The 13,210-nt window shown below is 42.5% G+C and overlaps 2 protein-coding genes across 2 annotated transcripts; one reads left to right on the forward strand and one right to left on the reverse strand.

The window, feature by feature from the left end:
- Positions 1-91: 91 nt before the first annotated feature.
- rps18 (ribosomal protein S18) lies at positions 92-2,961 on the forward strand. The gene is made up of 6 exons (XM_054605632.1): positions 92-165; positions 1,502-1,600; positions 1,752-1,838; positions 1,924-2,025; positions 2,413-2,504; positions 2,842-2,961. The coding sequence occupies exons 1-6, from the start codon at positions 163-165 to the stop codon at positions 2,915-2,917; spliced, it is 459 nt and encodes a 152-aa protein (XP_054461607.1). The 5' UTR covers positions 92-162; the 3' UTR covers positions 2,918-2,961.
- A 286-nt stretch (positions 2,962-3,247) lies between these two features.
- Positions 3,248-11,235, reverse strand: LOC129096888 (E3 ubiquitin-protein ligase RING2-A-like). Its single transcript, XM_054605575.1, is given in 8 exon segments — positions 3,248-4,926; positions 5,990-6,242; positions 6,946-7,013; positions 7,015-7,264; positions 7,579-7,794; positions 8,641-8,801; positions 9,152-9,253; positions 10,974-11,235. Coding segments are annotated over 7 exon segments (1,236 nt in total). The 5' UTR covers positions 9,230-9,253; positions 10,974-11,235; the 3' UTR covers positions 3,248-4,716.
- Positions 11,236-13,210: the final 1,975 nt, after the last annotated feature.

Genomic DNA, 13,210 nt, shown 5'->3' on the forward strand with positions numbered 1-13,210 from the left:
ATAAATTTTATTCATTTATTCTGCGTAAATATAGTTGTTTGTTCGGCGTTGCAACTTTCTCGTCGGACAGATTCAAAACCACGCACTGACTTCCGTTCTCGTCACCGTCAAAGTCTCGCGAGAACAGCGTCACTTCCTCTTCGCTCGGAACATACTTCCAAGATGGTGAGTGCGATTTCTGTCAACCCGATATAGGTTTTAAATCTTCAATCATCTGGCGCTGGAGTGGCCGGATGACTACGGTGTGACACTACATGTGTTCTGTAGAGTCTGTGTGAGCGGATACATGTGGAATTGTTGGCGTGGAAGTATAAAAACGAGTTTATTGAGACCGTTTAGTGTCGATGCGGAGCCGAGTCTGTGGACGGCTAAAGCTAACTAGCATGGTGTGCTCACTCTGTGGCGGGATGGTCCTGTAGTCTGGTCCCTGTAGTCTGGTCCCTGGTCCCTGTAGTCTGGTCCCTGTAGTAGTCTGGTCCCTGTAGTAGTCTGGTCCCTGTAGTCTGGTCCTGTAGTCTGGTCCCTGTAGTCTGGTCCTGTAGTCCTGTAGTCTGGGTCCTGTAGTCTGGTCCCTGTAGTCTGGTCCTGTAGTCTGGTCCCTGTAGTCTGGTCCCTGTAGTCTGGTCCTGTAGTCTGTCTGGTCCCTGTAGTCTGGTCCTGTAGTCTAGTCCTGTAGTCTGGTCCCTGTAGTCTAGTCCTGTAGTCTGGTCCCTGTAGTCCCCTGTAGTCTGTAGTCCTGTAGTCTGGTCCTGTAGTCTGGTCCCTGTAGTCTGGTCCTGTAGTCTGGTCCCTGTAGTCTGGTCCTGTAGTCTGGTCCTGTAGTCCTGTAGTCTGGTCCTGTAGTCCTGGTCCCCTGTAGTCTGGTCCTGTAGTCCTGTAGTCCTGTAGTCCTGTAGTCTAGTCCTGTAGTCTGGTCCTGTGGTCCTGTAGTCTGGTCCCTGTAGTCCTGGTCCTGTAGTCTGGCTCGGTTTGGGGGGTCTGTTGGTCTTGGTCGGGTTAGTCTGGGTCGGTCTGGTCCCTTTAGTCTGTTGGTCTGGCTCGGTTTGGAGGTTTTCATCAGCCTTTGATGGTGAACGTGCTTCTAGATTTAGTCAAATCAACAGACTAGAGGGATGTGGTCTCTCCCTGAGGACCAGGTCTGCATGGCGTCCTGCTTTAGGACCAGGTCTGCATGGTGTCCCTGCTGTAGGACCAGGTCTGGAGGAGTCTTGTAGTCTAGGGGAGTCCTCTAGTCTGGGTTAGTCTGGTCCCTTTAGTCTGGAGGTTTTCATCAGCCTTCTAGATTTAGTCAAATCAACAGACTAGAGGGACGTGGTCTCTCCCTGAGGATCAGGTCTGCATGGCGTCCCTGCTTTAGGACCAGGTCTGCATGGCGTCCCTGCTTTAGGACCAGGTCTGGAGGAGTCCCTGCTTTAGGACCAGGTCTGGAGGAGTCCCTGCTGTAGGACCGGTGTATCTAATGGGTGAAGTGGTTTCTGACGTGTCTTCTTCTGGTTTTCAGTCTCTGGTCATTCCTGAGAAGTTCCAGCACATTCTCCGTGTTCTCAACACGAACATCGATGGCAGGAGGAAGATCGCCTTCGCCATCACTGCCATCAAGGTGAGTTCTTCTGTGTGTGTGTGTGTGTGTGTGTGGGGGGGGGGGGGTGAGCTGGACCTGCCGGGTGGCTGATGCTCTGCAGTGTTGGAGTCGTTCTGGGCCGTTGGTCTGCGTTGGCTCGGCTCTGTAATGACTTTCTGTCTCGTCTCAGGGTGTTGGCAGACGTTACGCTCACGTCGTCCTGAGGAAGGCCGACATCGACCTCAACAAGCGGGCCGGAGAGCTGACTGATGATGAGGTGAGGAAGGAAACCACCAACTCTCCAGAGCCTCCAGACTGTTTTCATCACTTTGCTGTGGCTGAACAGATGTTTGTTCTTCCAGGTTGAGCGTGTGGTCACCATCATGCAGAACCCTCGCCAGTACAAAATCCCAGACTGGTTCCTCAACAGGCAGAAGGACGTCAAGGACGGCAAATACAGTCAGGTAGGTGGTCACCAGTGAAGCACACGGTCACACAACTTACATCATCTCACCAGGTCTCTGGATGACGTTATATTTAACTTTAAAAGGAGCTGTTAAAGCCTCTACATGTACAGATGTTTGACTGAATAATAACGTACCAGGTTAGTTTATTTAAAGTTATGCGTCATGACGGAAGTGTTTTTACTTATTTGTTTACACCAACATGTTTGACATGTCAGATTAACACCTACATGTTTGACATGTGTCAGATTAACACCTACCTGTTTTGATGTAGTGCAGCAGGTTTGAGACAAATGACTGAATGGAGAATGTGGTTCTGCAGCATTATTCATAAACCACATTGTTTGTGGTATGACACGACAAGAAAACGTCTCTCTGCGGTTTCAGGTGCTCGCTAACGGTCTGGACAACAAGCTGAGAGAAGATCTGGAGAGGCTGAAGAAGATCAGGGCTCACCGGGGTCTCAGGCACTTCTGGGGGTAAGACGACAGACTGTAACGCTATTGTTTGGTCCAAAGTTGGACGAATGGAAATGCATTCTCTGTACCAGCAACGACTGTGAGACATGTTAGTTTAGTGTCCTATTTGGAGCAACATGTTGCTGCTATTTAAGATGCAACTGATTGTGAAACATGAAGAAATGGAATCAGCTTCTCTTTGATTCAGAAGATTTGTTCGTATTTCAGAAGTTGGCACCAATTTCTGTCTTAAATTAAAGTTCAGTTGGTGAATTATCGTGACGAGTAAAAGTGGAATCTGATAAATGTTGTATTTTTCTAATATCTGTTCTGATTCTACCGTCTTCTCTCCCTCCAGTCTGCGTGTGCGTGGTCAGCACACCAAGACCACCGGCCGCCGCGGGCGCACCGTCGGTGTGTCCAAGAAGAAGTAAACTCTGCTGCTTCTTTTTTGTTTCAATAAAACAGTTCAAAATCAGTTTGTTTCACTTGTTTCTTGGACAGTTTTGGGCTGAAGATACTGTGTGTGGGTGACGTTCATACAGTCAAAGGAGTTTCTAGTGATTTTAATAAAACACAATCCTTTAAATTACTGTTAAACAAAATGCATACTTTGGACACAAGACCAGCAGAACTCGTGCAAAAGCAAATAATGAAAAGACGGAACGGATTAATACAAAATCTTGATGTCAACTGTTTGTAAACTGAATCAGAACATCCGTTTAAAACAAATCTCACTTCACACAAATGTTTTTATTGTTTTAAAGTTTATTGTGCTGCATGGCTGACAAGAGTTTAATTATACGACAGAAGAAAAAGGAAATATTGCATTCTTAATATACAAATATTCCATAAAAAGTGAGGTAAGCTAGGAAACTTATATGGCTGCAGGAAATATATAAAGTGCTTACAGATGGAAATGAAAGAGTTGAGAATGGAGAAGTGATAAATATGGCTTTAAGAGAAACCCCTGTGGATGGTTAATAAACTCATGCAAACGTTAATGTTTAAAGCAATAAAGGGAGGGTGGAACAGCTACATCTTAAAGGTGTAGAATGAAAACTACGTCATAGTAAAATGTAGACGACGGGTTAAAGGAACCTGATCTGAGAAGATCTTCAGTTAAACATTGAAGGAATAAAAGCCTGACATCCCTTTAAACCATCTAAAATATTGCTCCTAAAATGTGTAGTCTTGTCCCACCCCAGTGCATGCTGGGATAAGCTCCAGGCCTTAACAGGATAAGCAGTTTGAAAAAAAGTCTTTTTGCAAGATTAAGGAATGAATGTTTGAGTCTTTAAGCTTCAGTATGTTACAGCTGAGTGTCATTGCAACAACAAAGGTTTAGTTCTCATAAGGCAGAATCAAAGATTAATCAAACATAAGAGCAGGAAAGCAGCAAAGAGCTTCAGTCATGTGCTTGGGTATTAAATTATGCAAAGACTTCATAAATAGATTAATTCAAATCAAATTACTGAAAGAAAATACGACAGAAAAGTTTGTTTTTACAACTAAAAAGTGGAGAAAGTGGACACCTAAAGTCTCAGAGATCCAAAACCTTCGAAAAGTCGAGCGAGTTATTGAAATGTTGAAAAAGGGACAATTTGAATTACTGCGGCCAAAAAAGTTGCTTAGTGTTTTATCATTCTGACAAAGAAAATGTGAATAAATACTGTGAATTGAATTTTAAATTTAGGCTCTATAATTTTAACTACAACAGACCGACAGAGTTATGACCTCAATACCAATTTTAGTATTTCATTTTCAGTTGCTAGGAGGAAAAAAAAAAAAGTGTTAAATTTGAGAAGAAAAGTATGTATTTGAGAATCGATCCTATTTGGAAACGAAGCAGAAACATGAATTTTACTAAAAAAACATTTCAAATGTCCATCTGTGTCGTCTTTGCACAGCGTCTTCAGCCGTGAAGTATTGATAAGCAATAAGATATTCAGACTGACTGGAAACAAGGAAAACGTGTTGAAATCTGCAGGTCCAGGAGCCGCGGGGGGTTCTTTACGATCCCAAATCTGAGTATCAGACGTGATCTTCATACGGAGGCTGCTCGGTCACCAGAGCACCGCTGGGATTTAGTGATTTGTTTTCTTCTTCTTCCTGATAAATCCTCCTCCAGAAATCACAGCCTCCAGAACGTAATCAAATCTTAATGCCGGTAAAAACATACGCTGATAACAGGCGGTGAACTATGACCTTCAGAAGGAGAGCTGCCTCCCCCTCACCCCTCCCGCTGTGGGGGAGGAGTCTTCTGCTGCTGCTGCTGCTGCTGTGGAGGAGGAGGAGGTGGTGGAGGAGGAGGAGGAGGAGGAGGAGGTTGTGCCGGTTGTTGCTGTTGGTCCTTGGTTGGAGCGTAGAAAAGCTCCAGAGGCTTCCTCACCTTCCAGTATTTCTCGTTGACCAACTCCAGAGTCAGAGAGCCGTTCAGCGTCTGGGAGGAGGAGAGGGGAGGAAAGAGGGGGGAGGAGGAGAAGGGAGGAAGGAAAGAGGAAACAGAAGGGACGGCAACATTAAAATAATCAGAAGAGCAGTGGAGAAACGGTGCATTGCTTCTGGAGCACCGCGAGGAAATGCTATTGGACGTACATGTCAAAACCTGCACTGATAAAACTTTATGGTGTTGCACAGAACAAACTGATGTTATTCTGGATCTGTGTTCTCCGACAGCCTATTAGGCCCGTTGTAGAAGGACAACTATGATGACTGAGACAGGGGAAGGGGTAACATACGGAGAAAAAACCCTGAAAGTAAAGTTAAAAATGTATGAGAGATGAAAAGGATATCCTCTGAGATTTAGGTGCTCCAGAGAACCTTTGTGATCTCCAGAGAGACATGAGCGTCTCAAGAACTGTTTGCATTCTCTCAAGAAACACCTTTTGGGAAAAAAACCTTTGCATTCCTCAGATAAATATCTTAATCTTTGGAGAAACGTTAGCAATATCTCCAGATACTTTTGCATCGTCTCGCAAAGCTTTTGTGATTCTGAGATTTTTTGCATTCTCCTGTGAAACTTTTCTATTATTTGGGAAAACCTTTGACAATATCTTGAGAGACTTTGGTGTTCTCCACAGAAACGTCTCTGCCCCCGACACTTTAGTGTCCTCTCTTAACATTTTTACGATCTCTTGAGAATTGTTTTGCATTATTTTGACCAACTTTTTCCAATATCTTGAGACACTTTGGTGTCCTCTCCAGAATCTTTTATGTTATCGTGAGGAACTTTTTTGTCCTCCTGAGACAGGAACGTCTCCAACAGGTTTGTTTTCTCCAACCAAATACACAATGAATAGAATGGTGAGTTTCAGCTCTGGTATTGATACAAAACCAACTTATGCCTAAATGTTACCCGAGTTCAGAATCAGCCTGATTTCTCTACAAATATAAATGTTGAATGGAATCGTTTGACACGTTCAGAGATTCAGTTCCTCACTTTGCTGCTGAACTCCAGACTAAACGTGAGCTTGCTCTTTAAACTCTGCTGTTCTTTGACTCACAGAGAACTGTCCTCCTCTCGTCATGATGTAGATGGTGTACTGTTTCTCACTGATGCTCCTCAGATTTGACCCGTCTCCTCCTCCTCCTCCTCCTCCTGCCGTTCCTCCGTTCTCTCCTTTCTCCTCGCGTCCTCCCTCCTCGCGTCCTCTGTCCTCCGTCTCTCCGTTGGTCTGTCTGTCCTCCAGGGCGATGCGCAGAGCCAGGTACTTAGACAGATGGTCCACCGTGGCGTTGGCGGTCGTCTTCACATATCTGCAGAAGGAAGAACATTTACTGTTCTCCTGCTTTAAGGAGAGCTGAACTACTGAACACGGAATGACAACCTGATGTGTCTGCAAAGTCCAAATATAAAGAAATGAATGACTGATGTAAACTGAATTCTTAGTATAAAGAACATTCTTAAAACATCATGAAGGTTTCAGGTGTCAAAAGCAGCAATTATTGATACTAATTAACCTGTGGACTGTTTTATGGGTATTTTCTGAGCTTGGATTCCTACAGATGAATGAAGCAGCTACACATAAGTATGTAAGGTTCACTGTAGACTCAAACAGTTTGGATTCTTTTGATTCTGCTGCTAAAAACATCTACTGATTCTCAGAAAAAGACATTGTATTAGAAGATATTTGTAAAATGCCATTTAAGATGAGATGTATGTCAAGGACTTGCACACTAACTGCATTTAAAGAGGCTCATTCTCATTACTTTTTATTAAAATGTACTAAAATACAACCCGACATGCATCATATAAATGGAGTTAATAAATAAATATTAGGGACAATTTTTTTTTTTTTACAAAGCCTTGGTAATGTTTGTAGTAAATGCTGCAGTCTTATTAGTAAAATGTTGAATCTATCGATAGTTACATTTCTGTATTCTGAAGTTTTGACCTCAAACTATTTTGTCCGTGTTTGGGTGAACTGGCCCTTTAAGATGGAATGTGATCCGGTCTCACCTGGTCTGATTGTAGTCCTCGGCCTGGACCAGCTCCGGGTGCGGCCTGAACACCAGCTCGATCTCCGAGCCCGGCCCCTCCTTGTGGCGCCTCAGCGGGGGTGGGGCTGCCGCTGTCCGCCTCGGGGCCCGAGCCCTCGTCCGACGCCCGCGGACGCTTGCGGCTCGGCCCGGCCTCCGAGGGGGTCTGACCCGGGGGCAGAGGGGCGTGTGAGGGGGCGGAGTCATGAGACAGGTGCGAGCGGGCGTCGCCGTTGTCTTCCCCGCCGCTGAAGGTGGTGTTGTCGCTCTCCTGGGCCGGCTTCTTCACCCGGTGGTTCCTGACGGCCGAGAGAACCACAAAACTGGTTTAACAGTTTTAAAATGTACTGAAGTGTCCCTATTATGCCTTTCCACTTTTTCCCTCTCCTTTAGTGTGTTATATATATTTTGTACATGTAAAAGGTCCGTAGAGTGTAAAACCTGAAGTCCACTCCTAAAATGAGTTACCCTCCCCCTCAGAAGCTCCTGAGCTCCTGAAACAGCTCCATTGAATTTTCTCCTTCACTTCAGTAACTTTATGAGGTCACAATGTTACATCACGGTGATGTGCGTCCCCGCGTATCACCTCCCCCATCCCCCCCAGCCCTCTGACCTGTAGCGGGCCTGCTGTCGGAGCCCCTCCTCGATGCTGGAGCTCAGCGCCTCCTTGTTGTGCAGCCGGTTGAGGCGCTCCAGGACGCGGCGCTGGTGGGCCTCGTACTCGTCCCGGCTCGGGTAGATCTTGGAGATCAGAGCGTCGAAGTTGGAGTCTCGGCGCAGCGAACGCCGGGAGACGAGCTTCTTCCTGCAGGTTGGACACTCTTTGTTCCTGGTGGGAGGGAGGGAGACTAGTTAGTTAGTTAACGGTCATTTGTGTTCTCCAATGATTGTTTGAATTCTATTTAATCTTTGCTGTTGTTTTTTTTACCTCTCTCTCGCTCTCTCTCTCTCTCTCACTTTCTACTATTGTGTTTAATTTTGCAACGGTCTCAGTATTATATATTTTACACTCAATAATTGTTGTTCATATATGTTTTTTTTCTATTGTTTTTTGTTATTCTTCTGTTGTAATCATTAATTAAACTCTGGCACATGAAATTCCTTCGTGATTATTATCTTATCTTAGCTCGCGACTTATGTGATAAATGATGTAACTTTTCCTATTTTCTGTTACCGCCAATGTTGTCTCTTTTCCTGAACATTAGTTTTTTGTTTCGCTGTATTTCTATACCGCTCTTTAAAATCAATGAACAGATGGTTAAAAAAAGTATTTTCAAAGTATTCCGGTCAGAATATGTGCTTTTAAATAAACTGCATTTAAAAATAAAGCTTAAATGAAATAAAAGTAACAGATGCCCAAAAATCTGTCAATTAAATATAGTGTCGGGGCCAACGGACAATCTGATGGTATTTCATTTATTTAATTTTTATAATTTTATATCACCTTAAAAAACTAAATTTAAGTTTCTACAAGAAGCTGGCTTTTTTTAATTCTACTTCTATGAAATAAATGATCCACAAATTATTATTAGATGTTTAGTAGTATATTGATATTGACAACAAGCAAGTTGAAGATGTTGCCTTGGTCTCTGGTGGTGATCTGATCATTTTACATTTCTGTTGACGGAACAACGGATTAATACAAAAGTGCAAATGACGGCGAGTCGCTGCTGACCCTGAACGCAGCGCGGTGACGATGCAGTCGGAGCAGAAGCGGTGCAGACACTCTTTGGTCGTCATGGTGTTCTTCAGCATGTCCAGACAGATGGGACACATCAGCTCGCTGTGCAGAGAGCGAGGGGACACCGCCACCTCCGTCCCGTCCATGATCGCCTCCTGAACACACACAAAGACACACAGACACACACACACTTATTATCATATCTGTGAGGACATTTTCTCTCTCACTGTCCCCTTGAAAGTGCAACATTTCATCTCCTTCTTCATGTTGAGCTGATCATTAAAACTAACAAACGTGATGAATTTATGGAGCGAATCGTGTTAAAGGAGGATCCTAAAAATCATATTTAGCTGATTTCCATAACCTGACACACTTTAACTGTGTGTTTAAGAGCAGGCACTTTCAAAAACACGCTTTGCAGGTGATTGGATGAACCATCTGTCAATCAAAGTCCTTGCCGGGAGACAAAATATAAAATGAATCAAACACAAACACAAACGTTTACCTGAGGGCTTCTGTGAAGCTCGTACAGACTCAGCTCCCAGGTCTTACTGGGAGTCTGGATGTTCACCGGAGCCGCCATGACGACCGGTTCCCACAATCCTCTCTGTGCCGAGAAAGAGAATACACACACACACACATATATATATATATATATATAAGAAAACTGTACATTTACCTGCATTTCCTAAACATGGAGAGATGCTCCAACATTTCTTCAGACTCAAACCAACAGTGAATGTGTCTTCTAACAACTATTGTTTGTGTATTATTTCATAGAGCTCCGTTAAAACACATCAATGAGCCTCACTGTTGTTCCTTCATCACCATGAACTCAAACAGTGTTGTTTATTTTGACTGAATCTCACATACAAATACTCACTAGAGCTCCAAATGTGGATTAATCCGCTGCTGAAAATAGTCCCAAACAAAGTCACTAGTTTGTTTGATAAAAACTACAGTGATCAGCTGTTAAAGGGAATTAGTGCAACTTATTTTAAAAAATGAAACTATATATTTGTTTAGTGTTTTTAACGATTTCATTTTCAGTAGGAACCGATGGGTTTGGAGCTCAGAGCCGCAGACAGGAAGTCAGAGAGAATTCTAATAAATGAACCGCAAATGACGCTCACACATTAAAACAACACTAATTATGTTCTGCATAATTACAACTTCTATCTTTCGTACTTCAAGATTTTGAATACCTTTAACAGAGTCATAAGCAACACATTTAAGCACACAAATGCTGTGTTTAGGAACGATTTGGCCGAGGGGGAAGCGCGCGTACAAGGAGAACAGAAGGGGACCTAGGATGGAACCTTGTGGGACACATCCCGCAGCGGGGAAATAGGGTTGTTGCCTGTATAACATTAGAATAAAGGGGGAATAAACATTTGGGTTTAAAAAATAGACCTGGAGTGTAACATATTAAACTATTATCACATATATTCCTCATTAAACACACAGATTTCAACACATAACAATGAAATTGATGAGAAACAGCAGCATAAAACAACACTAATTATGTTCTGCATAATTACAACTTCTATCTTTCGTACTTCAAGATTTTGAATACCTGTAACGGAGTATATTTTACACTATTGCTACTTTCCCTTTTTCCAACACTCACTTCATTCGACTGGTTAGATTGGACTAGTTGGAGGAGACAAAGGCGTCATAAGCAACACATTTAAGCACACAAATGCTGTGTTTAGGAACGATTTGGCCGAGGGGGAAGCGCGTACAAGGAGAACAGAAGGGGACCTAGGATGGAACCTTGTGGGACGCCTTAGGACTGCTGGCTGTATAACATTAGAATAAAGGGGGAATAAACATTTGGGTTTAAAAAACAGACCTGGAGTGTAACATATTAAACTATTATCATAGATATTTCTCATTGAAAAACATAACAATGAAATGATTTGGCCGAGGGGGAAGCTCGTACAAGGAGAACAGAAGGGGACCTAGGATGGAACCTTGTGGGACGCCTTAAGATAAGATAAGATAAGATAATCCTTTATTAGTCCCGCAGCGGGGAAATAGGGTTGTTGCCTGTATAACATTAGAATAAAGGGGGAATAAACATTTGGGTTTAAAAAATAGACCTGGAGTGTGATCATATTAAACTATTATCACATATATTTCTCATTAAACACACAGATTTCAACACATAACAATGAAATTAATGAGAAACAGCAGCATGAATTTAGTTTTAATGCATAAATAAGTTTGCAAAGTTGTATTTGTGTGCATGATTTACAAATAAATAGCAATAGCTTCATAGTCCTGCAGACATGAGAGCAGGAAACTCTGAGTAGGAAACTCACCTGACCAGCTGACCCGAGCAGCACAAACACACTCTAAACCTCCTCAATTAATCACTCTAAAGACACTCTGCGGGGAGTGAGCTCTCACTCTAAAGACAGGAGGAGTGCTTGGACATGAAGGGGAGGAGAAAGAGGAGAGAAGAAGACAAACATGGAGAAGAACGCAGCATGTTTCGAGCCTGCAGAAGCTAAACGACGGTAGCTGCGGCCATCTTTCTTCTTCTTCTTCTTCTCCCCGGAACAAGTCGCGTTCTCCCCCCGGCTGCTCTGTTTCAGCGACAGCGCCCCCAGCGGCCAGCGGGTGTATTACAACAAGAACACATAGATAGATAGATAGATAGATAGATAGATAGATAGATAGATAGATAGATAGATAGATAGATAGATAGATAGATAGATAGATGGATGGATGATGGATGGATAGATATGGATGGAGGATAGATAGATAGATAGATAGATAGATAGATAGATAGATAGATAGATAGATAGATAGATAGATAGATAGATGGATGATAGATAGATAGATGGATGATGGATGGATGGATGATAGATAGATAGATAGATAGATAGATAGATAGATAGATAGATAGATAGATAGATAGATGATGGATGATGGATGGATGGATGGATGGATGGATGGATGGATGGATGGATGGATAGATAGATAGATAGATAGATAGATAGATAGATAGATAGATAGATAGACAGACCTGCTGGTCTTAAGGTTAAAAGGTTAAATGTGTCTGGTTCGAGGGTGTGTGTACAGTGAGTGTGTGTTGAGGGCATGGTTGTTCCATGGGTGTGTAGTTGTGTGAGCAGCCTTATTGTTAACACTATTAGGCTTAGTGATGTGTTTATTTAGCCTCGTTAATTGCCTAGGCTGAGTCTGTGGAAGACTATACCATCACACTGGAACACTAGGTGGGGGTTTTAAATGGGAAAGGCGTTTCACAAATAACCTCGCTCTGCTTCCTGCCCTATTTAATTCTCTAGAGCAGAGGAACATTTCAAACAATAGTTCTAATGAAGGGTGAGGAAGACATGCCATTTTCAGGGAGGGTTAAGGGAGTGTGCCTCCGTACAAACGACTTTATGTGTTTCGTCATGGAATGGGAATTGAAATGGTAATTGGTTGGTATTTACTTTGCAAGCAACAACTGCGAACACCACGCCTCGATTTGTACCAGTCATGAATCAACCACCTCAGAGGAATGTGTTGGAGTCAGCCAGAACATCGGCAGCTCATTTCTTCTTATCTAACACTGGGAGGAATGGAGGAAATGAGCAAACAGTTTCAGATGTGGCGAGTCGAACAACATAGCCTATATAGATCAGAAAATGTATTAAACAAGGGAGACTTGTTGACCAGTAATGGGCCAGAACAATACAATGAAGAAGAAATTAATAAATATACAAATGAAGAAACAAGCAGACAGAAAGAAAGAAGTTATTTGAAAGCAGCAATTATTATGACTATTACTATAAAGACAAATAATCTCCTGACAAATATCGAGTACATAAAGTACTAATACATACATACATATACAGTATCTATATGTGTAAGAACACATGTGTAATGAAAGGAAAAAAATAATTACATACTTTATATATTATATGGTAGATAAAGTATTTATTTAAAAGCAGCCATTAGAGACAATTAATCTCCTGACAAATATCCAGTACATAAAGTACTAATACATACTTACAGTATGTCACAAACCGGGCCGCGCGGCCTTGACAAAAAGGCGAGACAGACACAATCAAGAAGTTTTAACAAATTATGTATTAATTCAAATGGCAAAATATAAGAAAAACCTAATCTAACAGTGGTGTGTGGAGTCAGTCATGTCAGCAGTGTAGGTGAGTGCATGAGTGGAACGTGTATGTGCAAATGCATTATAAAAAGAAAAAAAAGCCTCACATATTTGATATATTATATCAAATAGTATATTCTAAGGAATACTTGTTGAATGAGGATTTGTCAACCCTAAGAAGCAGATCCATCGCCCCCCAAAAAACTGTTTTCACCAGATGAACATGTTTGTTCTAGTTAAAGCTACCACAAGAAACTTTCATGTTGTGTTGATTCTGGCGGTCCCTGTGGACACATGTGGTAGTGTTTCTGAGCACCAGAGTCCCTTTAGAAAACCTCTTGTTTTACTGCAGCAGGGTCTGACAGTCTGCCCCTCTCATTTCTGTTTCTGGTTCTGATATTTTAATAAATGCTTTGTGGCATT

Source organism: Anoplopoma fimbria, chromosome 10 (genome assembly GCF_027596085.1).
Source record: "Anoplopoma fimbria isolate UVic2021 breed Golden Eagle Sablefish chromosome 10, Afim_UVic_2022, whole genome shotgun sequence".
NCBI classification, from domain to species: domain Eukaryota; kingdom Metazoa; phylum Chordata; class Actinopteri; order Perciformes; family Anoplopomatidae; genus Anoplopoma; species Anoplopoma fimbria.

Excerpts from the sequence above, each read along its gene's own strand:
- rps18 (XM_054605632.1), top strand. Across the intron at positions 1,839-1,923 it reads GAGAGCTGACTGATGATGAG|GTTGAGCGTGTGGTCACCAT; the intron begins GTGAGGAAGGAA and ends TTGTTCTTCCAG. Across the intron at positions 2,026-2,412 it reads AGGACGGCAAATACAGTCAG|GTGCTCGCTAACGGTCTGGA; the intron begins GTAGGTGGTCAC and ends CTGCGGTTTCAG.